Here is a 26,460-nt window from a genome sequence, read left to right as displayed (position 1 = left end):
TGCCTGGAATCTACTGAAAATCTAACGGGGATTGGGAAAAGTCGTTCTCTGCAGAACTCAGGTCAGTAAAAGTCTTGTTATGATGAGCTATCTTGGTACCTGAATTCAGAAAAAGACCATTTCCTATTTAGCTTAGGACACAGTTTCTACTCGAAGTTATCTCCTAAACATCAAGATTGCTGGTTTCTCATAGCTCAAATTGAACATATCACACCTTGGCCACTTTTTTCTTAAAAAGCTACTTTATTTAAATTCAAAAATAAGCTCTTGCTTTACAACCAGGCTTGGTTTACTTTGAAATACATACAGTTGGCTAGTTCTCCATCACAAGACTTTTATAAACCATTTCATGGGGGTAGCGTTGATCCATAAGGAACAAAAATCTGAAGGATGAGAATTCACTTGGAATCCAGTCTTCTGGATTAAGGGACAAGCCCCAGGTAGTGTCACTTGCCAACTGGCATTGATAAATTACTGTTTCTTTAATTGCTGCACTTTCACCTCCACTGGGGTTCCATTGCATCAGGAAGATAAAACCAGGGACCTAAGGGGTTCCTGGAAGATCTTCAGTAGTAGGCTGCTGACTTTGTTCCTGCAATGAGAAGGTTAAAATGTTTATTAAACAGCAAGTGGATCCTGCAGTTCAAAACATTCAACTCTCCTCCCCAAAACAATGTCATTACTCCAGTGAAGTGACCACCATATCAGTACAGGGGCCCCATGCATAATGCATTTTTGAGCCATGTTAAAAGGCGCATTTTTTTGTTTTGCAAAATAGAAACTGATGTACTGGGTTAGATCAGAGGCTTCAAAACAATCCACAAATCCCACCTCGACAGCTCTAGAATAACCTGCTCATCACACAGTAGCTGGAATTATGCTCTGAAACAGTTTTTAATCCTGTTGAATAACTGCTGGTGTCTGTCTATAAATCCTCTTGCCTCCTAATTTCTGCAACTCACTGTCACTAGATTATGTAGCACAAAACCCATTCCCTGTTTAGCACTGAAGTTAGTTTCATTGTGTCCCCTTAATATTACAATAAGGGCCACAGTTATAGCTCCTGGCTCCAAAGAGCTTATTTTTGTATTGTAAGAGAGCAAACCACACATTTTTAGAAAGGGGGCATGGCAACACCCTGTATATAACAGTCAGTCAACTAGAAAGGGAAACTAAGATTGAAACTGTCCCCCTTCTATTTCTAGATGAAGTGACCACAAATATATACAGTAGTCTAAAGGCTGTACCACTGGCTTATAATATGGCATTGTATTGTTTCTTGAACATTCTGAGCTGCAAAACAGGCTACTTCCACTCAACTTTTTTCTTGACAGCAGTATATGAGGAGTTCAAATTATGCCTTTTAACATGATAGCTAACATTTGTCAGTTTTATCTATTGTGCTGTTACCCCTTTCCCTGAGTTTGTTAGGTTCCGCCTAAGTATTTTGTGGTATCTGCAGATTTTCTCAACTTCGTTACCCCCTTTTTCATATGTTAAATACAAAGAGTAATAGAGAACCTTGCTGCACCCCACATAACATTTCACAATGCTGAAAACTGGCCTATCCAAATCTTAGCCAATACTTGGCCCTCTTCCCATGACAAAGTTGCCCTAGTAACCTCCTGTAAAGGACTTTATCAAATGTTCTCTGAAAGTCAAAATAAATTATACTAAGGTGGATGAGTTTAAATCTAACCAATTTTGATCTTGTTTTGCATGTGTAGTTATAGTAATTTCCCTATAGATGATGGGTGGGTGAATTTTTTTGCCTGAGGGCCACATCTGGGTATGGAAATTGTACAGCAGGCCATGAATGCCCACAAAAATGGGGGTTGGGCTGTGGGCTCCACCTGGGGGTACAGACTCTGGGCTGGGACATAGGGAGGGTTTGGCATGCAGGAGGGGGATTAAGGCTAGGTCAGGGTGCAGGTTCTGCACACTGCCCATCTGCAGGTGCAGCTCCCAGTGGTGGGGAACTGCAGCCAATGGGAATTGCAGACCTGGTGCTTGGGGTGGGGGCAACATGTGGAGCCCCCTGGCTGCCCCTATCCATAGGAACCGGAGGGGAGACATGTCCACCATGCCTCTGGGAGCAGTGTGGAAAGCCCTCAACTTTGCTCACCCGTAGGTGCTTGAAGGCCAGATTAAAACTTCTACACCCTGCTGTAGATTGAGTCTCATCTGCATTAATCTACATACTGCCTTTTCATATAGGAATTTATTGTGTCTGAACACCTGGAGGGGGACAAAACACTGGTTTTTCAGATAACTGCTCTAGAGAGAGTACTTAAAGTGCACTACCTTTTTAAACATGAAAATTATAAAAACCTATACAAGTAAGTTAAATAGCAAAAATTAAATTGTTCTAGGCTTAGCTATAATAGGTATTAAAATGCACAATCTTTAACATACACTGGATGCTACCTTGTGATGCTCTTCTCTTTGTGGATCTGGTATATTACCAGCTGGCAGAACTTCAGGACTGCTGTTGCCATTTTGAAGTCTCATGTGAGCATCTCCTCTGTCATAAGGTCCTCTACTGAGGGGACTAACATTCCTTCTGTAACTGGCATCTGAATCACCTGCACTATAATGTATTTGTTCCCAGGGCTGTCTGTCACTTGGAGGAAGTGAAGGAGATGGTTGCTGCTCAGGACTTTTAAAATCTCTTAATGTAGCAACTGATTTTCCTGCACCATAGCACAAACCCTAAAGAGAAGACACTGTCTCCTTAAGTATTCACTTTTGCAAACTGCTCTTTTCTTCTTACTTTCTACAGAGATACGTTGATAGCTCTGCATTTCAACACAATAGTGTGTAAAGGGAAAACTTCAGTATATGATTTACCATTCTCTCATGAGCTTTCCTACCTTAGAAAGTTACTCTTAAATTGACAAAGTGGTTTTTTAAAAGTACACAATTTCATTACTTTGGAACAGTTTAGGAACAAACTTCATGTGTCTGAACAAATTTACCTATTTTTGTTACAAACCCTAAGATTACTGTAATTGAAAGATTTTAAAAAATGGGATGGTAAACCTGAAAGTATTTTTTTCAAATCAATGGGACTTCACAGTGGCCTGCTCTCCACTAGTCAGTCAGTATGAGTATGAGCTGGTCGGAGGATGGGTATGTTTTTTGGTGCAAGCCTCTCCAACACTCCCTGCTAATTCTAGCTCTGTCCTCTCAAGTACAAAGTGCCAGTTTCTGCAGAGGTTCTATTACGTGGTCCAACCAGAGCTGGTGTGAAACTAAACCCATTTTCATTGTATTTTTAGTTATTTTCCTGAAGACTGATTTGCAATTATGTTGCAAATCAACATGTTTTAGTCAAGACAAGACATTAGTGTATCTATACACAATGTAATTTCAAACTATATAGTTCTTAATGTTTATATTTTATGATAAATTTTTTTTTTACTTAATTTATGGTAAGCTCTATTTGGATGGGGATTGAAAAGCAGCATTTAAAAATTGTTTGAAATAGAACTACCTGAAATGTGCTAGCCTCCAATCTAGTTTACTTCAGCTCACTGTGGCAAACACAACCCTCAAACTATGCTATAGAAGAAGTTACATTTGAGCCTAAATCAAATCTGTGATACCAGCACAAAGTGGGTCATTACCTGGCCCTGAAGGGCTGGGTCACACACAGCATTTCAGTGCTTACCCAGGACAGGTTTTAAGAGAACCAAGTTTTATTTTGAAATTCTAGTTGAAACATTCTGGAACTTTATGTATTTAATCTCTACCTTCAAAACAAAAGTAAAAGTTTAAATTTAAGAGGGAGGGGGGCCCAAAGACTGTGAACTGGAAGCTAAATTTCACCTGTGTAAAAAATGTGCACAGTTTGCATTAGTTCAGAGCAAGTTCTTGGCCATTTAAAAGACAGCAATAGGATTATTATCCTTATTTAATAGATGTGGAAACTGGAGAACCTCCAAATCTGTAATGGTAACAGGCTCCACTATAAAAACAGCTATGAGAAGTACAGATATTATCAGATGGATAATAAGGGGACCTGTGTCCAACAAAGTAGTGTTGATTTTGGCTCAAAATGAGCTCACTCATATAGTTTGGTTTAGGAAGATTAGATTTATCATCAGTAAATGCCAAACATCAATTTCACTACAAACTGATGAAAAAGTATTTCCATCAATAATTGAAATTTACACATAGGCAAAGGAAGAAAATGCTGCTTGAGAACCTACAGAAGGCTATTTTGACATGTTTATTTATCTTGAGATTTAAAAAGTTAGTTTTATAATCATTAAGGTCTGTCAATCAAGAATTGTCTGACATTCCCATAACTTCCCACAACTGTGAAAATTTAAACTGATCATGAAAAAAGATAACTTCAGATATGGATTATTTTTAATCAAATTCTGCCAAGCCTACATCTAGTTCAGTGACTGTAACTGTAAAAATATAAACACAAAGGAAAAGCACACATGAATCAAAATTTAGACAAAACTTACAACAGAGTTCAAAGATTCTTTAGTTTCCTCTGTGCCTTCCATTAATTGAGGTGGACTGCCTTTTTCCATCTTTTCAAGATCTCCTGTTTTATCAATTGAGTTTTGCTTATTTGTTTTCTCCTTTTTTGAGCTACAACTTGCTTGAGGTTCACAATTCTTTTCAGACTCTTGTTCAACTCCAAGCGTGTGCAGTTTATGTTTTTCAGGTGCAATCTCTTTATCACGGTTTTGATCTACATTGGTTTTCACTCTAAAAATAGTTTGATCTTGAGACACAGGGTGCAATCCACACTGTAAAATAAATAATCTGTGTTATTCGGACAATTAATTGGATATATTAAGTGATTTAACCTGAGCAGGCAGCCTAAGACCTGCTGGTATTTTATGCAGTGGTCTAAGTTATCAGACTGAGAAGCAGGACTCCCCAAACCTATGAAGAATATCATAATTTGCATTTTTTGAAGAGTGTGAATAAATCTCTAATTTCAGGAAATGTTCATGAACTGAACTTGTTTCATGTACAATACACATTAAATCTGACATACAATTTACAGATTGGTCTGAATTCTTTTTTTCCAGTTCCTTTCATTTGCAATCGTCATTCATAGGCTGACTTGGGAGTGAACTCGGAAACCACATATGAAGAGTTATTTAGATCTACAGATACTGAAATCTTGCTAAGGTTTCAACTTTCAAAAACTTTTAAGCCACTTCAGCTCATTATCATTAAATAAGGTTAATACTCCATGGTGTTTGTTCTTTCAGAATTCTATATATTACCAGAAATATTAATCTACATACCATCCTTTCATATAGGAATTTATTCTCTCTGAACATCTGTAGGGGAACGGAATTAAGGTGGTTTTTCAGATGACCAGGTAACTGCTCTAGAGGAGCACTTAGTTAAACTACACCATCTTTTTAAACATGAAAAATCTGTACAGTTAAGTTAAATAGCAAATAGGCTTAGCTTGAATGGCTATTAAAATGCTCAATTGTTAATGTACATTAGATGGTACCTTGTGATGCTCTTCTCTTCGTGCATTTAGTGTACCACCTGGCAGCAGAACTTCAGAGCTTCTGTTGCCATTTTGAAGTCTCACGTGATCATCTCTTCTGTCATGAGGTTCTCCAGTGAGGGAACCAACATTCCTTCTGTAATTGGCATCTGAATCACCTGCACTATAATGTATTTGTTCCTGTTGTTGTCTGTCACTTGGAGGAAGTGAAGGAGATGGTTTCCGCTCAGGACCTGTTAAATGTATTAGTGTAGCAACTGATCTTCCTGCACCATAGCAGAAACCCTAAAGAAAAAACACTGTCTCCTTAAGTATAACAGACATTCACTTTCACAACTTTTATGGTTTTCTTCTTCTTTTTCTACAGAAATACTTTTACATCTCTACATTTCCACACAATAGTGTTTAAAGGGAAAATTTCAGTGTATGATTTATCATTTTCTCAAGAGCTTTCCTACTTTAGAAAATTACTCAAATTGACGAAGTGGTTTTTAAAAAGTACACAATTTCATTACTTTGGAACAGAGTTTAGGAACAAACTTAAATTGATGCATCTGAACAAATTTACCTACTTTTGTTACAACCCTTAAGGTTACTGAAAAAAATATTTTCAGATTTTTACTGTCTCATTTTTTAAAGTCAATGGGAATTCACAATGTCCTGCTCTCCAATAGTTGGTCAGTATGGGTATGAGCTGGCTGCAGTATTGGTATGTTTTTTGGTGCAAGCCTCTGCAACACTACCTGCTAATTCTAGCTCAGTCCTCAAATACAAAGTACCACTTTCTGCAGAGGTTCTATTATGTGGTCCAACCAGAGCTGGTGAGAAACTAAACCCATTTTCATTTATCATGCAGCCTGGGATTTTGAACTATTTTAAATCAAATAATTTTTGTGCTTATACCAGTTGAGAAATAATCTTTAAAAATATAACAGCTTTTTTTTTTTTTGCATTTTCATAGTTAACATATCTTGAATATGGAGAAAAATTCACATTGCTATGTTTTAAGTCAGGAGATCGACAAATAAATCACAGAAAAAATAAAATATCCAAGAAATAACAACTTTAAAATTTTAGCCTCAATGTTACCAAACTGTTATTGAGATCTATATACACAAATGCTTCTAAAACTTTAGATCAGTGATTTTTTTTTGCTTTTAGTAATCTTGTGTATCATGGATATTTGAACTATTCATTTTGTTTTAGGTTTCACTAATGTGATCGAGAACATATACTGACCAGAACCGCCACAGCTAGGATGATTAACACTGGAATCTGTAGCATCATTGGTATCTCCTTCATAAGGGCTTTAATAAATTCACCAATTCCTTGCCCAATATGTTTCAATGGTTCTGTTACAAAATTGGTAAATGTAACAGCCAATGCCTAAAATAAGAAATAGTAACAAGACATGAGGATTCTTCTTCAGTTTCCAAATACAAAATGGAAGGGTGAATGGTTTCTTTACGAACTGCATATACCTTTGTTGGGGGGACTAGCCAAATGGGATTTACTAGTATTGTTTCATAGTACTTCTGACAAGGATCATCCTGGAATGTCCATGAACTTCTAAACCATTCTACAGTTAAAAGAAAGCAAAAGTAATACAAATATATGTAAATGTATTTTATAATGATGTAATTAAGCATTAGGTGGCATTTACATTTTATGTCCAATAGAAAAATTCACTGAAATTTTTCATGCCTGGTTTCAGCTCAGAAGTTAATTATATTTTTTAAAAAGTCATCAATCTAGTTGAAAATTAAAGTTATCCAAGCAAAGAAGAGGGCTGGGGGAAGAAAAACTTTTCTTAACATTAAATCCTTCCTAGCCCTCTTTTAGACTTCAACACTTGGCACTAAATAGTCCTGAAAGAGGAAATGAGGTCTGCCAATTTTTTACATTGTCTAAAGCAGTGGTTCCCAAACTTGTTCTGCCGCTTGTGCAGGGAAAGCCCCTGGCGGGCCAGGCCGGTTTGTTTACCTGCTGCGTTCGCAGGTTCGGCCGATCACGGCTCCCAGTGGCCGCTGTTCGCTGCTCCAGGCCAATGGGAGCTGCTGGAAGCGTCGCAGGCCGAGGGACATACTGGCTGCCACTCCCAGCAACTCCCATTGGCCTGGAGCAGCGAACCGCGGCCACTGGGAGCCGCGATCGGCCGAACCTGCGGACCCGGCAGGTAAATAAACCGGTGTGGGCTGCCAGGGGCTTTCCCTGCACAAGCAGCAGAACAAGTTTGGGAACCACTGATCTAAAGAGATGATGAAATATCTGGCACATGTTGCACACTGTCACTGGAGTTTGGGGCATTTTCAGTGTTATTTCTTGCATATCCATGCTGAACTGGGATCTGTGAGGGGTGCTTTAAAATGTAGTTTGTAGTTTTGTAATTGTTAGAAGGTTGGCTCTGTCTTCAGCCAGCTACTGGGTAAGGGTGATAGTGGAGGAGCATAAGTGTACAAGAAGGTAGCATTTGCCTAGTTCAGTACCTTAAAGCAGTGGTTCCCAAAGTTGGGTCCCTGTAGTCCTGTGAGTCCACCCTGGGTTCTGCAGAGGTCGGTCCCCGAGTCAAAGCTGAAACATGCTGGAACAGTGTTCCAGAACTTTTGTCACACAGAGGATATCATTTTGTCCTCTGCTCACTGTGACCTCACACACACTATGCATGAAAGGTCATGCTGGACCGGGGAGTTCCCATGCAGGCGCAGGTGTTTCTGTAGTACCTAGTTTGCATTGGCGCAGCCCTGTTTGAAAGAGGACTACATTAACCAAACTAGGCATCTTTTAGTTTGCACCAGCAGTATCCACGCAGGGCAGTTAGTGTATAACACTTTGATGCGCTCTAAATTCTGACCCTTATAGTCTGTACTGTAGCACAATGTACACATAGCCCTAGTCTCCGTATTAGTTTCCTACATGTTTTCAGGTGCAATTCCAGGGGTTGATAATTATCTTTTAAACTTTACATTATCTGCAACCAAACTTTCACCCTCACTCCACAATAACAATTCAGATCTCTTAGAGGCTACTGATGTTTGTTACTGAACTCCCCAGGACAAGTGGCAAGGCTTTGGAGTGCATTTTCCTCCCCTTAATAATCCATCACTGCTGTGCCTAGCAAGTTGCACAGCTGGATGGACGCTGCTTTATTCCTAACAAAAAGACATGGTTGCTAACATTTCTGCAGGCAGCAAAAGTAATTCTTTCTTGCTATCCATCATGGATGGTTTTACAAAAGTGTATGCAATATTTTAAACTTGTAAGGTTTCTTAAGATAAATAAGCTCAGCCATTTACTATGTAAAGTAACTGGATGCGTGCTGCAAAAATATCTAGTTATAGTTTGAAATAAAGAGAATATTTTTGTATGATTGTGTTGGTGAGTTACTGCAGCCCATGTATTCACACAGAGTGATATAACTGGAGTATAGAAAAGTGGAATTCAAGCCAAGAGGATTTTCCTTTCCTTAGTTTAAATGAGATATACTGTATACTGAACCGTACAGGACAGCTGTGGAACATTCATAGGATAGAGAGAGATATTTCAGATACAGATTCTACTAGTCAGTGCAAGGAGAAATTTAAACGCAGGAGGAGGTGACATACCATAAAATAGCTTGTGATAAGCCTGTATCTAATAATTTTAAAGACCCAATACAATAGCATGCTAATTATGTGTTAGATAAAGCAGTGGCTGGCTTACCTAGTTATATGATAAGAGAATTTGTAATGCAAGATTAGTAAAAAATGAAATAAAAAAAGCTACTTCTAGGGTGATGCCAGCACTGGCTTGTGTCTCATTTAATCACGGTTTGCTAGTTTTTCTTTAGATAAAAAGTATTAGAAGGGAAACGTAACTACAAACATCTCACCAAAAAGACTCTCACTCCAGTCCAGCTTCTCATCACATACTTTGTCATAATTTCCCATTTTGGCCACTTCAGCTTGATGCTGTGCAAAGGCTATCTGCAACAGAACCAGAATTAACCTTTGTAAAAGCGGTTTACACTGAATAAAAGACTATTATTTTAACTTTCTGCCATCAACCAAAAAGTTGCCTAAAATGTATTAAAAATAAAAGAATCTGCAAATGCAGAACACCACAGCAAATCAAATTCAGCAAAAGCCTATGATTCCTGAATAGGGAGAATAATAATAATTTTTAGCTAGTCAAAAGGCACTGACTGCTTCCTTCACAATAAGGAAGTGTTAGTTAAATATAACACAATTTCTGAAACTGGGCCAAACACTCACCACCCACACCAATATTACTGGATTAAGAGGCAGGTACAGAAAGAACTGAAACACCAAGAACTTCTTACCATTTTCAGAAACAAAACCAGGCACATTTCTATTGTTTCCAGAGAAACAATCAGTTTTTTAAATTATTTTCAAATTTTAGATGTTAACACTGCTCACATAATTATAGTTACAGTAAAAACTGTAACTCTGAAAGAAAGTCCCCCTAAGCTCCTGCATAAAGCAATGGGTTACCATAGTGGATTGCAACACCGAAGTTGGTGAAACTGCATTTTGGGGTTTCTGGAGTGTTCTGCAGAATGTACACTTCCATTAAAAAAAGTTTCTAGCTCCTCTGGCTGCAAGAGATCCTTCTGACTGTAAATAACTTTAATCTGGATGAAAGGTACATACACTGAATGGAAATTTCTATTTGTGATTATATGACCATGAATTTTACAAAACCATTATTTGGTATTACAACATTGGGGGGTTGGTGAAGATAGCACAAAGGATTCTGAGATAATAGTGTCACAGAAGGAAAGTAAGTTGCAGAAGCAAAAAAGGTTGAGAACCCATATTCTACTACATCTGGCTACACACGATAAAATAAGTTATAAACTAATTTAAGCTCCCAATTGTACCCAACATGCAGCACTGTTCTAGCAGAAAGATTTGTCAATGCATGCAGCATTCGGTTGGCTCAGTTCACAATAAGCAACATCCTAATTGAGGCAGCTATTTGACATATCTTCAAAAAGACATTACCCCAACAATATTTCTGAACGGAAGTGTCCTAATCATACTTGTGCTAATTTTCATTGCAGTTTTAGTCTGCAACAATCCATACAATATTTCAATAAACGCAGTCTATTTTGAGATCTACCCTTTGTTGCTACATGTGATCAAATATAAGATTTTCAAAGTGTTATGGATATTAGCTACTTGAAATAATGGATACAATGCATAGTTTATTTTAAGAGAGATCAACAAAAGATTACTGAACATTGGTAGAAAGTGGACTGTGTTTTTCACCGTAGAATTAAACTCGTAATAAATAATAATAGTAGTACCCACTAAGTAATGGGCACTATTAGGGAATAAAAATATATTTTCTCTTTACTTCCACCCTCCTTTGGATCTATGGAAGGCCCCTCTACTGGTCAATTATCTGCAGCATAGATTATACAGAAAATATGGAGACCCGTAACACACGTGAAAGAGCAGTGAAACACTTCTATGGAGAGGAGTCTGCAGCAAGCAGTAACCCTATTCATTTAGTGTGCTTTTCAAAGTATCCTTATAGCAAATTTGTTCCTTTCATAGGTCAACATAAATGGACAAGTAGTTTATTTTCTCAACTGACTTCAGTTCAAAGAGTTTCATTACATTATTTTTAACTCTAGATTGGTGCAAAGAATTTTATTAGACATTAATTTAAAGGGATAGTTTAAAAGAGTGAAAAAAGTGTCTCAACTGCCCTGACTACCCCAATTTTTGTGGTCTTATAACCATATTTTCCAATTTTAAAAATGTTTTTCTCCCTCTGCTGATGTGTAAAAGACCACATAAAATCCCAGAGAAATTGACTATACAGGGAAACAGCAAAACTTACTATGCATAAAATGAACAAACTGGACAATGGGAGAATTTCCCTCTCCGATGAAGTGAGCTGTAGCTCATGAAAGCCTATGCTCAAATAAATTTGTTAATCTCTAAGGTGCCACAAGTACTCCTTTTCTTTTTCCTCTCCCCCAAACCTCTATTATAATAAATGTAGATGTAATTTGTAACAAGAGCAGGTAAAAATCTTTTGAATAAAGTGTAATTTTTAAATTGATAGGGTACCTCTAAAATGCACATCTGCATGAGACTTTTCTTGACCAAAGACGCCAAAGCACATCAGAGATCGGACCATTTTGTTTTAAATTGACCTAGCGATAAACTAAACTCTCAAAATCATATTAAGGACCAAAGCCTCATACCTGGGCAGAGCCGAAGTAAATGTGCTTTGTGCGGGGATTTTTAGGTAGGAGCTGAAGAAATAGAATCCTTACCCTAATACAACCCAAGGTACAATCGGCTGCTCTATGACAATTACTAAAGCTCTGGGCTTTAGCAGCAGCTGCTGTATAGTATACACCCACTATATAAGATTTTAGCCAGTGAATCAATGTAGTACTCAGATCAATTAGCCACTTCCTAAATCCCTCCCACCATGATGCTTTGGAGAGTCACATACAGTCTTCAAATCCTCTGTAGTGGAATTATGATGGCGCCACTGCCTTTTGAACTCTGTGTTCCATTGCAGCGAGGAGAAGCAAGGATTTTAATCTAAATGTCATAATTTGTGCAATCTGAAGTCTCCATTACAGTATTCACTTTGGCAATCAATAACTGTATTTTATAATGTAACAAAAATAATCCCCAAACTCTCTGGATTATCATGGTTTAAAAGTTTACTATTAAAAAACAGAGCCAGGATTTCTGATTAATTTACCTTATATAAGTAGATCCAGTTCCATCCACAACTGATGAGAAAACTGATGAATAAAATGCGTTTTACCTGAGTACACCAACCAATGTGTGTCCATAGCTCAGTAGCTACAGTTACTGTAATGCACACCAAACACAAGAGTACCTGAAAAGGAAATGAGGGGAGAAAAGTCATGAACCAGATTTGGAGTTTTTCAAGCCTATTGCCAGTAAAATGAGAGAATTACAAACTTCTCTTTTTCAGCTTCATTTACCTAACTAGCTTGAAGACTAAGCTTGATAAGTTTATGGAGGGGATGGTACAATGAGACTGCCTACAATGGAATGTAGCCAATTTGAAACTGCTAGCAGCAAATATCTCCAACGGCCAGTGATGGGACACTAGATGGGGAGGGCTCTGAGTCACTGCAGATAATTCTTTCCCAGGTATCAGGCTGGTGGGTCTTGCCCACGTGCTCAGGGTATAACTGATCACCATATTTGGGGTCAGGAAGGAATTTTCCCCTGGGTCAGATTGGCAGAGACCATGGGATTTTTTTGCACAGGTCACTTGCAGGTTTAAAATAGCAGATTCTCTGTAACCCGAAGTCTTTAAATTACGATTTGAGGACTTCAATAACTCATCGAGATGTTAGGGGTCTATTACAGGAGTGGGTGGGTTAGATTCTGTGGCCTGAAATGTGCAGGTCAGACTAGATGATCATGATGGTCTCTTTTGACCTTAATGTCTACGTGTCTATGAGTTTAATTTAAAAAAAAAAAGAAAAAAGAGCAGAACAGCACTTTGAAAAACCAGGCCCCACAGGAAATGATACAAGCTGTCAGGGACCAATGTGAAATTTGCTAAAATGAAATTGCTGGATCTGGACACTACAGTGGATTTATATTGTAAAGGGGAAAGTGATGAGAGGATGAGGATATGAATGAATGAGGAAAAAAAGAAAAAGTCACTGAGAAAGGAATGGATAGATGCCTTATGGGACTGAACAAAAAGGAAGGAACATCAGAAGGAACAGAAATCTTGAGAAAACAGGGAACAGATCCAATTCATCCAAATACATTCATGTTACGAGATTGTTGCCTCTTTTTCAGAGCACATCCTCTTCACTGTGGGAAAAGGAATTTTTTTCCTGACTTTAAAGTTCATTCCATCATATCGTCACAAGATCTTCTATATTTGCACAAAATCTCTCACTATTTTCAATTACATTTAACATTTTCAGTGTGATGGAATTGTTACAATGGCAAAGTACAAGAGTTTAAAAAAAAAATCAGTGCTGGAGCAGCAAAATGTCTGGTGGTTATTAACAGAAAATCACCACTCCAGCATCTGCAGCAGGGCAGTGAGGCAAACCTATTCTGCCAGTGGTTTAAGCAGAATAAGAAAGCAGCAGCAAGACTCCTCTATGGGACTTTGCAGGGGGGAAAAGAGAGGCATCGCAGGAAAAGACCATTGAAGAGGGAGGTTAAAGCACCACCGGGACATGATGAGTTTGATAAAGAATAATTAACGATCCAATACATGGATTTTTATTTTAAATTTATGGTTTATTGATTCACCACAGACCTTCAGTGGAATTATACCTCTCCATTCATGATTAACTCAAAATCTACATTTTAAAATTTCATATATGATTAAATCTAAAGACACAGAACTACTAAAAGTGGCAACATTTAAACTAATATTTCTCCTCTCTCACCAGGAGCAAGCACATTATATAGCTCAATCCCAAGGGCTGCATCAACAGAGTCCAAACTACTGCCCCTAAAGGTGTGTCTGAAACCCTATAGCTTAAGATCCAATATCTGGACCTGGAAATCTAGGACTAAGAAAGATGCCCAACTCAATGGGCCAATCCACATACAGATCCAAAAGATGGAGAATAAAGAGAAACAACTGTGAGGCCAAGTGATAATTTCAAGCAGAAAAAAGTTATAAGAAAAAGGTAGGAGGAAAAACAAAGTTAAAAATGCCTAATTTGGGCAGATACGTCATCTTCACCTGCTGAGATGGAAGAAGTGAGGAATGCTCAGGCAGCACTTTATGAGGGGAAGAGCATCATAAATTTAATTTATTTTGATCCCCATCTACTGGTAGAAGGCTATACTCAGCGACTGGGCTGGCCTATTAAAGAACACTGGAGAATAAAAAAGTACAGAGAATCCCTTTTTTCTTACCATAAGCAAATTATATGGATCAACTCCAAAAGTGTCCTCAAACCTCCATTTCCAAACTTCATAATTATGATGTTTAAAATTAATCAGAATATCACTAACTGCATCATCCAAAGCGCCTGATTTCCAGTCCTCCTCATTCAGAAATCTGTTGATCTCCAAAAGAGCCTGACTTGTAAGGATGATCTCAGCATCATAATGCACATCACCAATGTTTTCATCAGGCTAAATGAAAGCAACACAAAACAACAGTTAAACAGTCGACCTGCAATACGAAATCTATCAGAAAGACAAAAGTATGGAGAATTACCTGATTTTCCTCAAACCTGCAGTATACCTCATCTATGCAAAGAGACCCATATTACCATATGGAGTCCTAAGGATGAGCCCTAATTATGCATGGTCATAAGTATCTTTCTGTATGGGTCAGTCTGCAAGATCAGAGTCACATTTGCTATCTGCAAAAAGAAAAGGAGTACTTGTGGCACCTTAGAGACTAACCAATTTATTTGAGCATAAGCTTTCGTGAGCTACAGCTCACTTGCATCCGATGAAGTGAGCTGTAGCTCACAAAAGCTTATGCTCAAATAAATTGGTTAGTCTCTAAGGTGCCACAAGTACTCCTTTTCTTTTTGCGAATACAGACTAACACGGCTGTTACTCTGAAACATGTTAAATAATGTTTTATTAGGATTTCAAAATACCTCTCCACTTGCAGGTATTAACAGCTAATCTATTCTCAAACAGACTAGAGAGTCCAATTTGTAGCTGGAAGGATTGAGAGAGAAAAATGGCATTGTTCACTGGTGAATACTTTAGTACAAAAAGGCAGAAGTGCTCACTGCTCCTTAAGAAACGTTATCATGTGCTTCTTTCTGGTAATATTTGGTGACTTTGCACTCCATATGATTTTATGAAAATATGATAATAAGGGTGAATATAATGTTACTGGAATATGCTTTATACAAAAGGTCTCTTGTAAGGTATCATTACAAAGTTTATAATCTATTGAGTATTGTCATTCTATTTGTATAAATGTATCATTCTTGTACCTGAAACTAGAAATACGAAATACAACTCTGAGGTCCTATTGTAATTATGCAAAGTGTGGCCATTAATGGTAGTTTGGAATCTTGATGGCTCCCATTAACCAGGACAATTGACTATAGATGGCTTTGTTTACTTGCAACCCTTCCTGTGAGTCAGGCCAGGACGAATGAAGCCTTGGGGTCTCACAGGACATGTGACCATGTCACTTGGTACTGGAATCCATCTTAAACTTGGTGCTTTTTCATTTAGAAAGAGGGGTGGGGACCCAGAGAAACAAAAGATTCCCGCTTGGTGCCAAAGCTATATAAGGGGGGTAGAACAGAACAAAGGAGGCTACAGAAATCCCCTAGCTACCACCTGAGCTGGAACAAGGGCTGTACCAGGGGAAAGACTGGGCCCAGACTAAAAAGGAATCTCGTCTTTGAAAGAAGCTTATTGGAACATCTCTGAGGATAAGATTGATCTGTAATCAGTTTCTTAATGTATTAGGCTTAGACTTGGGTGTTTTTGTTTTATTTTTCTTGGTAACTTACTTTGTTCTGTCTGTTATTACTTGGAACCACTTAAATCCTACTTTTTATACTTAATAAAATCACTTTTTGCTTATAAATTAACCCAAAGTAAGTAATTAATTCCTGGGGGAGCAAACAGCTGTGCATCTCTCTCTATCAGTGTTATAGACGGCGGACAATTTATGAGTTTACCCTGTATAAGCTTTATACAGAGTAAAACGGATTTATTTGGGGTTTGGATCCCATTGGGAGCTGGGTGCCAGAGACAGGAGCACTTCTTAAACTGTTTTTAGTTAAGTCTGCAGCTTTTGGGGGACATGGTTCAGACCTGGGTCTGTGTTTGTAGCAGGCTAGCGTGTCTGGCTCAACAAGACAGGGTACTGAAGTCCCAAGCTGGCAGGAAAAATGGGCTCAGAGGTAGTCTCAGCACTTCAGGTGGCAGTGCTCTGTGACCCAACCCGTCACAATGCTGTTAACTGATTGTTTTGCTTATACTTAAGAAAAAATTCTCTCTCTGCCTCAGAATAAGGTAAAAGTTACATCCAAAAACATCAAAATGAAATGATCACTAATTGAGTGACCTTGTTTTATGCAAGCTCCTGTAAACAAGTGAATTAATGCCCTGGAATTGTCAAACGACAAAAAGACTGAACAGAACTTGTCTCTTAAACCTCAGTGAGCATGTGCATTGTCTCAGCAGTGGCTGCATCATAGCAGTGGCTGCATCATATCAGTGGACTGATACATAAGTATTCTGAACGTCAATCATCTCCTTTTGAATACTTTATAAATTATGTAGGCTATATTCTCTTCTCCATATGGCAAATCTTGCTCACATCTCCGCAGGTATAGAGGGCTCTCTGTTCATTGAAAGGCTTCAGTTCTGTTTCCAAACAGGAGGGCAGCACTTAGGAAGGCTGCATGGGGAGTGCACACCTTCAATTAGCATGCAGCCCAGCTTCATGTGGGCTCCCTCTGCAGCTGTGGACAAACTGGGCACGAGAGGGCTAGGGTTGCAGATGCATTATTTTACTGTACATATTTTAATTTAATGTAGCGTAATTTAATCTGTAAAATGTCTTTTCACTACGATTCCCTTTATCTTATTTGTCTTAGTTTGGAGTAACTGGAATACTTAAATCACCATGTTGTTTTGATTTGTAATAATGAAAAATATATACAGTAGCAGTTAAAATTCTACCATATTTTCACTAACATTTGAATACTCACAAGGCCAAGTCTTCCAGCTTCAATTAAAATCTTATTCAAGTATCTCCTAAAAACATGAATGCTATGGCTTTCACTTAACTTGGTCTTCTCTTTCTTCTCATACTCTTCAATCTGGAGCAATAAAGCAAATTCTAAATTACAATCTTCCACTCATGACTCATTAGTTAAGCAAAGGATGAATACAGTTTCCAGTGAATGAAACAAGTTCCTATAGCCTAATATAAACTTGTTACCGCTAATGTATCACATAAAATCATAGTAAAGTACTTAAGAACAACAGTTGGCATGCTACTTTCCATGGCACTTGTTTCAAAGTCATAAATGCTGTAGACTTTTAGCCCTCTGATGATGTGGTCTGAATCTTAACCTCAGTATATCCCTTGGACTAGAAAAACTAAATATTTGTTCATCCCTCAATAGTCTGAAGTTTAAATCAGAATAAAATCTGTATCAGTTTAGTTATAAAAATCAGTTATGTATTAAGTGAGATCTAAAAGGGCACAGCACAGAACTCTCAACCTGGGGTGAGATGGGTTGGGGAAGCATTTACATGGCCAATGTGGCTTTAAGCCATATTTGCAATTCCTGATGATCCTGAGCTACTCTGGATGGAAAGGCTCCCCGCATAATTTAGACAGCCCTGTGAGCTAGCCTAAGTTACAGCAGTCTTCTGGGGCTGCCCTAAGGGCTGCAACGTTGCCTAGAACCTCCACAAGCCTATGTGTTGTGACCCTGCTCCTGACAAACCGCTCACACCACTAGTCCTCTCCCCATTTTTCATATTACACACAGACACAGTGAAAGAGAGGTAGCTCAATTTTCTTTGTTTCTAGTCAGTTTAACTTTTTAGTTCCCATAACTAACAATGCTCCAACAGTTTAATTGCCAGCACTGATGGGAAGAAGATTTAATTCCAACCAAAAAATCTATTCTCCCATTAAAGTTTAAAATTTCATGTACATATTTCTATTAGGATTGTCAAAGTGTGTGTGTGTTCTGGGCTTTGTTTTGTTTTTTTAAAATAGGGCAATCACACACAAAGCATACATTTTGAGTGTTGCTTTCCTGTCAATACCTTTCTAAAATAAGCCAAAAATACAACAGACAGTACATGGATATCCAGAGACGTAGCAGATGAGTCAAATTAAAACGCTGAAATATCAAATATGACTGCACAAAAAATTAATTGAATGGCTTTAATCAGCACCCCAACCCGCCCCCCCCCCCCCCAAAAAAAACAGACTGATCCTCTGCTAATTCACCTTTTCCAAGCAAACATTTCTGATGATTATAGAAAAACATGTAAATGATGTAAAAAGATAGGAAATATTTTAGATTTCCTGATAGTGTTCTGAATGAATATAAAGCTATAAGCCAACCTTCTGAATTAAGGATTCTAATTTCCTATGGCACTCTGATACTGCTGCAATGCTTGGCAAGTTCATAACAGCATCTGGTACCTCCCTATCCTCAGAGTCGTCATAATTTACCTGCAGATAGAGTAAAGAAAAAATTATTCATATTATAGTTCTAGGCAAGATTTTGGTTAATGCAGGCTGATGTTATCTTTTAATCAATCAGGTCATCTTATCCAATACAACAAAATGTAAAAAAGAAAAGAAGCCTAACTGAAGAATTGAAACCAACTGAATTTTAGTCCACACAGCCTTCCTATAAATCCCCTCAAACAAGAGCAGCAGAGAAATGCTGAAAAAAGAGCAGATGGATGGGGTCGCAGGATAATCCTCTGTGATGTGTTCTGGCTCCCACTGAAGTAAGTAGCAAAACTCCCACTGACTTTAATACAAGTAGGAGCTCAGATTCTCCAATGCTTGACACACTTGCCAATATTACTTTAATTAAAAGGAATTTCACTGTAAAAATTTAAAGGCAAAATGGCAAATGTCCCCAAGATGTATATTCAGAACTAATAGCATCCTTGATTAAATATCATATTAGCTTACTAACGGCAGTTTGTAAATATTTTCCGAAGTATTCGGATTACATTATACACTTTACAACATGAAGCTTCCCCAAACATAATTTTTCATGCCCAAAGAAATCTCTCATTTCTCATATTGCTGTTTCATGTAAATCCAATGTGCTTGTTTGGAAACAGACTTACCCCCTCCAGTGGAAAAACATAGCCCTGGTCTACACTACGAGAGTAGGTCGAATTTAGCAGTGTTAGATCAATTTCACCCTGCACCCATCCACACAACGAAGCCATTTTTGTCAACTTAACGGGCTCTTAAAATCGATTTCTGTACTCCTCCCCAACGAGGAGATTAGTGCTGAAATCAACATTGCCGGGTCGAATTTGGGTTAGTGTGGATGCAATTCGATGGTATTGGCCCCTGGGAGCTATTGCAGACTGCTCCATTGTGACCGCTCTGGACAGCACTCTCAACTCAGATGCACTGGCCAGGTAGACAGGAAAATCCCCGCAAACTTTGGAATTTCATTTCCTGTTTGGCCAGTGTGACAAGCTGATCAGCACAGGTGACCATGCAGATGTCCTCAGCAGAGGTGACCATGGAGCCCAGAATCGCAAGAGAGACCCAGCATGGACCGAATGGGAGGTACTTGATCTGATTGCTGTATGGGGAGACGAATCCGTGCTATCAGAACTCCATTCCAAAAGACAAAATGCCAAAATATTTGAAAAAATCTCCAAGGGCACCAAGGACAGAGGCTATAACAGGGACCTGCAGCAGTGCCATGTGAAACTTAAGGAGCTTAGGCAAGCCTACCAAAAAACCCAAGGGGCAAACGCCCGCTCGGGGTCAGAGCTCCAGACATGCCGTTTCTATGATGAGCTGCATGCAATTCTAGGGGGTGTCCTACCACTGCCCCACCCCTGTACATGGACTCCTGCAAGGGGGGAGTCTCACGCAACAGGGTTGAGGATTTTGGGGACGAGGAAGATGATGATGAGGAGGGGGAGGTTGAACATAGAACACACCAGGCAAGCGGAGAAACCATTCTCCCCGACAGCCAGGAACTGTTTATCACCATGATCCAATACCTTCCCAACTCGGGCTCCCGGACCTTGAAGGAGGAAAAGGCAGCTCTGGTGAGTGTACCTTTGTAAATATAATACACGGTTTAAAAGCAAGCATGTTTAATGATTACTTTGCCCTGAAGATTTGGGATGCATTCACGGCCAGTACAGCTACTGGTAAAAAGTCTGTTAACATGTCTGAGGGTGGGGCAGAAATCCTCCAGGGACATTATTAAGGGGACATTCAGAGGTGGCTGTTCCTGCTGGGCTGTTTGCCTGTGGCTGAAAAGAAATTATCCCTGCTGTTAGCCACGTGGTGGGAGGGAGGGATGAAGCGATCATTCCAGAGAATTGTCTGTGTGTGTGTGTGTGGGGGGGGGGGGGGTTAGTGCTGCATGTTAGTGCTAACCCGAAAACATCAGCCCCTCCTTTTAAATGGCCAGTGTGTCTTTTTCAATTTTACTCTACCTTTTTTTCCTCCCACAGCTGCAAATGTTTCAACGCTATGACTAGCATCTCCGTCCCAGAGGCTAGCGCAGATAAGAAGGCGAAAAAAAACGCACTCACGATGAAACGTTCTCTGAGCTCATGCAGTCCACCCAAACTGAAAGAGCTCAGCAGAACGCGTGGAGGCAGACAATGGCAGACTCCAGGAAAGCACAAAATGAACATGAGGACAGGAGGGACACATGAGAGGACAGGTGGTGGGAGCAACAGGAGAGGCGGCGGGATCAAGAGGAAAGTTAGCAGCAGCATGATGAGAGGAGGCAGGATGCAATTCTTAGGCTACTGGAGGAGCAAACTGATATGCTCCGGCGTACGGTTGAGGTGCAGGAAAGGCACAGACCACCACTGAAGCTTTTGTGTAATCAACCGCCGTCCTCCCCAAGTTCCATAGCCTCCTCACTCAGATGCCCAAGAACATGCCGGGGGGTGGGGGGGCGCACATACGCTCCGGGCACCCAACCATTCCACCCCAGAGGACTGCCCAAGCAACAGAAGACTGGCATTCAATAAGTTTTGAAGTACAGTGGGATCCTGTCCTTCCCTCCTACCCCACCCCTCCCAGGCTACCTGGGCAGTTATCCCCCTATTTGCGTGACGAATTAATAAAGAATGCATGAATTTGAAACAACAATGACTTTATTGCCTCTGCAAGCAGTGATCGAAGGGGGGAGGGGAGGGCGGTTGGCTTACAGGGAAGTAGAATGAACCAAGGGGGCAGGTTTTCATCCAGGAGAAACAAACAGAACTGCCACACTGTAGCCTGGTCAGCCATGAAACTGTTTTTCAAAGCTTCTCTGATGTGCAGCACGCCCTGCTGTGCTCTTCTAACCCCTTTGGTGTCTGGCTGCGCGTAATCAGTGGCCAGGCGATTTGCCTCAACTTCCCATCCCGCCATAAACGTCTCTCCCTTACTCTCACAGATATTGTGGAGCACACAGCAAACAGTAATAACAATGGGAATATTGGTTTCGCTGAGGTCTAAGCGAGTCAGTAAACTTTACCAGCGCGCTTTTAAACGTCCAAACGCACATTCTACCAGCATTCTGCACTTGCTCAGCCTATAGTTGAACAGCTCCTGACTACTGTCCAAGGTGCCTGCGTATGGCTTCATAAGCCATGGCATTAAGGGGTAGGCTGGGTCCCCAAGGATAACTATAGGCATTTCAACATCCCCAACAGTTATTTTCTGGTCTGGAAAGTAAGTCCCTTGCTGCAGCTGTTCATACAGACCAGAGTTCCTGAAGATGTAAGCGTCATGTACCTTTCCTGGCCACCCCACGTTGATGTTGGTGAAATGTCCCTTGTGATCCACCAGTGCTTGCAGCAACATTGAAAAGTACCCCTTTCGGTTCATGTACTGACTGCCTTGGTGCTCCAAGAGAGGGATATGTGTTCCGTCTGTCGCCTCACCAGTTAGGGAATCCCACTGCAGCAAAGCCATCCACTATAATCTGAACATTTCCCAGAGTCACTGCCCTTGATAGAAGCAGCTCAGTGATTGCGTTGGCTACTTGGATCACAGCAGCCCGCAGAGTAGATTTGCCCACTCCAAATTGATTCCCGACTGACCGATAGCTGTCTAGTGTGGCAAGCTTCCAGAGGCCGATCACCAGTCGCTTGTGAGCTGTGAAGGCTGCTCTCATCTTGGTATTCTTGCGCTTCAGGGCAGGGGAAAACAAGCAACAAAGTTCCATGAAAGTGCCCTTATGCATGCGAAAGTTTCGCAGCCACTGGGAATATCCCAGACCTGCAACACTATGTGGTCCCACCAGTCTGTGCTTGTTTCACGGGCCCAGAATCGGCGTTCCATGGCATGAGCCTGCCCCATTGCCACCAAGATGGCCAAATTGCCAGGGCCCGTGCTTTGAGAGAAATCTATGTCCATGTCCTCATCACTCTCATCACCGTGCTGCCATCGCCTCCTTGCCTGCTTTTGCGGGTTCTGGTTCTGCATATACTGCATGATAATGTGCAAGGTGTTTACAATGCTCATAACTGCCGCGGTGATCTGAGCAGGCTCCTGCAGACACCATACACGGCAAGCATGGAGAGCAGAGTGGCAGCGGAAGCGGTCATTCAATGACGATGGTTTGCAGACCTACTGCACCGTCTACTGCCAGGACACAACAGCTGAGCGGGCTGCACGCTTGCTGTCTTATGGCGAGACAAGAGCAGCCGAGCAGAGTTGCAGTGGAAGCAGCCCTGTGAGACCACCAGGAGAGCAGAGCCGTAGCGGAAGCGGTGGCTGACGATGTGACGGTGGATTCATGAGAGCAGGAGAGCAGAGTTGTAGTGGAAGTGGGAGCCCATGAGAGACAACATGGAGAAATCTGCTATTGAGACAAAAGCAGGAGAGCAGAGTGCCAGCGGAAGCGGTGGTTCGATGACCACAGTTAGCAGTCCTACTGCACCGTCTGCTGAAAGCAGTATGGCACCCGCACAGAAAAAAGGTGCAAAATGATTGTCTGCTGTTGCTTTCACGGACGGAGGGGTGACTGACGACATGTACCCAAAACCACCCGCGACAATGTTTTTGCCTCATCAGGCATTGAGAGCTTAACCCAGGATTCCACTGGGTGGCAGAGACTACGGGAACTGTGGCATAGCTACCCACAATGCAACGCTCTGAAAGTCGACACTAGCCTTGGTACTGTGGACGCACTCCACCGACCTAATGTGCTTAGTGGGGACACACACAATCAACTGTATAAAATTGCTTTCTAAAAATCAACTTATATAAATTCGACCTAATTTCGTAGTGTAGACATACCCATAGAGATCAGGAGGAGGAAAACTTTGCAGAGATTTGCTAAGATTATTCTATCATAAGTAACAGAGATGAAACAGACAAGGTTGTTCGGCCCTACCAAAACCCAGAGATCCCACCCCTCACTGGCCTCTTCCAACTCTTCTGTTCCTGCCTGCAAACTTGGTTCCAATGAAGTGTCTGCCTCAAACTGAGTTTTTTGGGAAATTTCAACTAAAACAGTTGCCCCATTTCTGAGAATGAGGCTAGGGAAAAATATGTTGTTTTACCCCTGTTAAGTCCTGACATCCTGTTCTCTGAGATCCCCTAGTGAACCCATGCTCTGGAGCAGGGACTTGAAATTTGGCAGGGAGGTGTCCTTTGTGTCTGTGAAGTACTTTTTGCTGTGCCCATGAAAATCCACCCCAATTTGGCCAAGTTATAAGATGTTGAAAAATCACAGTTAGCACATGCTCAGCAGACTTGCTAGAACTTTGCAGCTAAATCCCCCAAAGCTTCCTTTCTCAGTGGGCATGCTCCAGCCAGGGCATTTGCAATAGTCAGCTGTTGCAGGCTGGGCTGGGCACCAGAACTGAGAATAGCGGTCCTGTGGAAAAAAACAGTATGTAATCATGAGCATAATGCATACTCATAATGGTGCTGAATTAATCATGTTCTTTTGACATACATTCTTATGAGTAATATACAGAGACACAGACTCTTTTTTTAACCTTGGCAGGTCTTCTCATTGTTCCTGAAGCTGCATCATAATTGAGCATATCTGTGGGGTCAATCCATTCATCACCTTGAATTTCACCACTTCCTGTCATGAGAGCTGCACACAGTATCAAGGGAACCAGCATCCTGAGTACAACAACAAAATCCACAAATTTGATTAAAACTGCAAACTGCGGTTAGAAGTTGAATAATGTTATAAGACATCAACCTTTTCCCAAAGTAGTGTATAAACTTGTTTCCTATAAAACAGATTTGTCTAAATAACTGTTTTGGCCAAAAGAAAATAACTAATAATTTATACTGAGCATTCAACAGTGTTATCTCACCACACTGTTCTAACAGGTAAGAATTACTGGCTAAAAACACAGAGATTAGCATACATAAAAGAGTCCAAATTTGACAGATACAGGCAAACAGTGTTAAAAAAAAATCAATACATTTTACTTAATTTATGGAATACAAAACTCCCTTTGACTTCAATGGGAGCAGGATTCGGACCATTATCAGTGAGCAAATATATGGATGAAGTCACAATAACTGAGAAAGGACTAAGATTCTACTGGAGTCCAGCTCAAAATATCTGCATTTAAATCCAGATGTCTCCTTATTTGTTAAAACATGGATTCAGCTGTATCACGAAGCTTTGTCTGATCCTGCAAACTCCAACTCTCACAAATGAACTTCACTCACTTAAGAAGCCTTGTTTTCAATAAGACTATTGCTATGAATAAGACTCTGCAGGATTGAATCCCAATTTTGCCTAGTTTTTCCTCCTTAATTATATGGCATTGGCTTTACCCATGTTCTTTCAATGATTATGACATGAACATAGGAAAAAATCTATATTTTCACCTTGCCAACTATATAGATTTAACAAGATTTTTGGTTTTAAAGTAAAAGTGTTTCATTCAAGTGAATGAAAAAGATCCAACATTCACCATTTCCTTTTGTAAATATTAGTATTTCTAATAATTTAAAATCTTAATAAATTGCACCTTGTACAGTATGTATAACATATTGTAAATTTTGCATTAAACACATATTAAAAGGTAACAGGATATCCTACATAACCTCCTACAAAAGAAAGCACTCTGAAGATTAAATAGATGTAAGCCAATAAATGCTGATTTATGATCAGACCTTTATTTACTGAACAATGGCACAATATAGATCCCAGAGACCTGCAAGAGGATCCATATGCTTGGATAAAATTGCATGATTGCAACAACAATTTGTTAAAGTAAATTATCAAAAGGATTAAAATGTTACAAATCCTATTGAACAGAAAAATACTAGAAAGTCTCATAACTACACATTTTGAACAGTATCCATATAATATTTTTCCTTTTCCAAATTCTAACCATGATAAGCACATCAAAGTGAGAAGTCAAGTAGTGAGTGGGATTTTTATTTTATAAATATACATGTGTAAAATAACTGGTTATGGATAAATATTGGTTGTACTATTATCCATATAGTGTCTTTGTGTGCCAATTTCTATCTACATTTGCTACTACTAATTAAGAAAACCTATTACTGAACAACAGACAAAGAACAAAACAGGAACGTCACTTATAACTGTTAAAATCTGGAAGGAAATAAAGCCTCCCCCTATTAGTCTTTTGATGAATCCAGCCACATTCTGCAAACAAGGTTAAGCCTGGGACTTGAGTTGTGCTACATCCAGCTACCCTCTTGTGCATGCTACAAATTGTAACCGTGTTGTAGCACCACCTAGTGGGTTAGTTTCCTGCAGTGCCACGGCCTTCAGGGAATCCCCCCCCCCCCAATCTCTCCACGCAGGGAGCCCCCAACCACCACCCACGGGAGCCTCCAAATCCCACAACCCCCGGCCAGGGAACCATCCCCCTGACTCCGAGTCCCACTAGCCAGAAACCCGCCCCCAGCAACCCCCAACATGGGAGCCTCCCCCCCGGATCCCACAACCCCCGCGAGGGAGCCCCCGCCCTCGAGGCGCAACCGCCCTCCACAACCCACCCCCCGCCCCCAACCAAGGAGCCAGCCCCGACTCCCGCTCCCCGAATCCCACAACCCCCCGCGAGGGAGCCCCCACATACGCCCCAAATCCCCGCGGCGACGGCCCCGCCAGCCCGCCCAGCGAGCGCCCCAGCCGACCTGCCCTCTCCCTCGCTCGGCCCCCGGCCCCGCTCCGGCAGCCTCGAGCCAGGCCCAGCTCCCGCTCCGAGCCCTCCCCAGCCCCCCTGCCAGCGAAGAGTGAACCGAGCGGGTCAGCCTAGCCGCACGGA

General features: G+C 40.5%; 1 protein-coding gene across 5 annotated transcripts; it reads right to left on the bottom strand.

The window, feature by feature from the left end:
* Window positions 1–223: 223 nt before the first annotated feature.
* CLCC1 (chloride channel CLIC like 1) lies at window positions 224–26,452 on the bottom strand. 5 transcript variants are annotated; one of them, XM_077823701.1, is made up of 13 exons: window positions 26,330–26,452; window positions 24,175–24,319; window positions 18,578–18,688; window positions 17,199–17,309; window positions 14,410–14,631; window positions 12,236–12,376; window positions 9,369–9,462; window positions 6,982–7,079; window positions 6,740–6,886; window positions 5,501–5,785; window positions 4,482–4,772; window positions 2,416–2,712; window positions 224–592 (listed from the first exon to the last, which is right to left on the bottom strand). In XM_077823701.1, exons 2-13 carry the CDS (start codon window positions 24,316–24,318, stop codon window positions 545–547), a joined length of 1,989 nt encoding a protein of 662 aa, XP_077679827.1. In that variant the 5' UTR covers window position 24,319; window positions 26,330–26,452; the 3' UTR covers window positions 224–544. The 5 variants fall into 5 exon arrangements, with proteins under 5 accessions (XP_077679827.1, XP_077679830.1, XP_077679829.1 ...); XM_077823704.1 differs by having other exon boundaries at window positions 2,428–2,712; XM_077823703.1 differs by having other exon boundaries at window positions 24,187–24,319.
* Between the last annotated feature and the right edge of the window lie 8 nt (window positions 26,453–26,460).

Source organism: Eretmochelys imbricata, chromosome 8 (assembly GCF_965152235.1).
Source record: "Eretmochelys imbricata isolate rEreImb1 chromosome 8, rEreImb1.hap1, whole genome shotgun sequence".
NCBI lineage: Eukaryota > Metazoa > Chordata > Testudines > Cheloniidae > Eretmochelys > Eretmochelys imbricata.
This window is presented reverse-complemented; position numbering and strand designations above follow the sequence as displayed.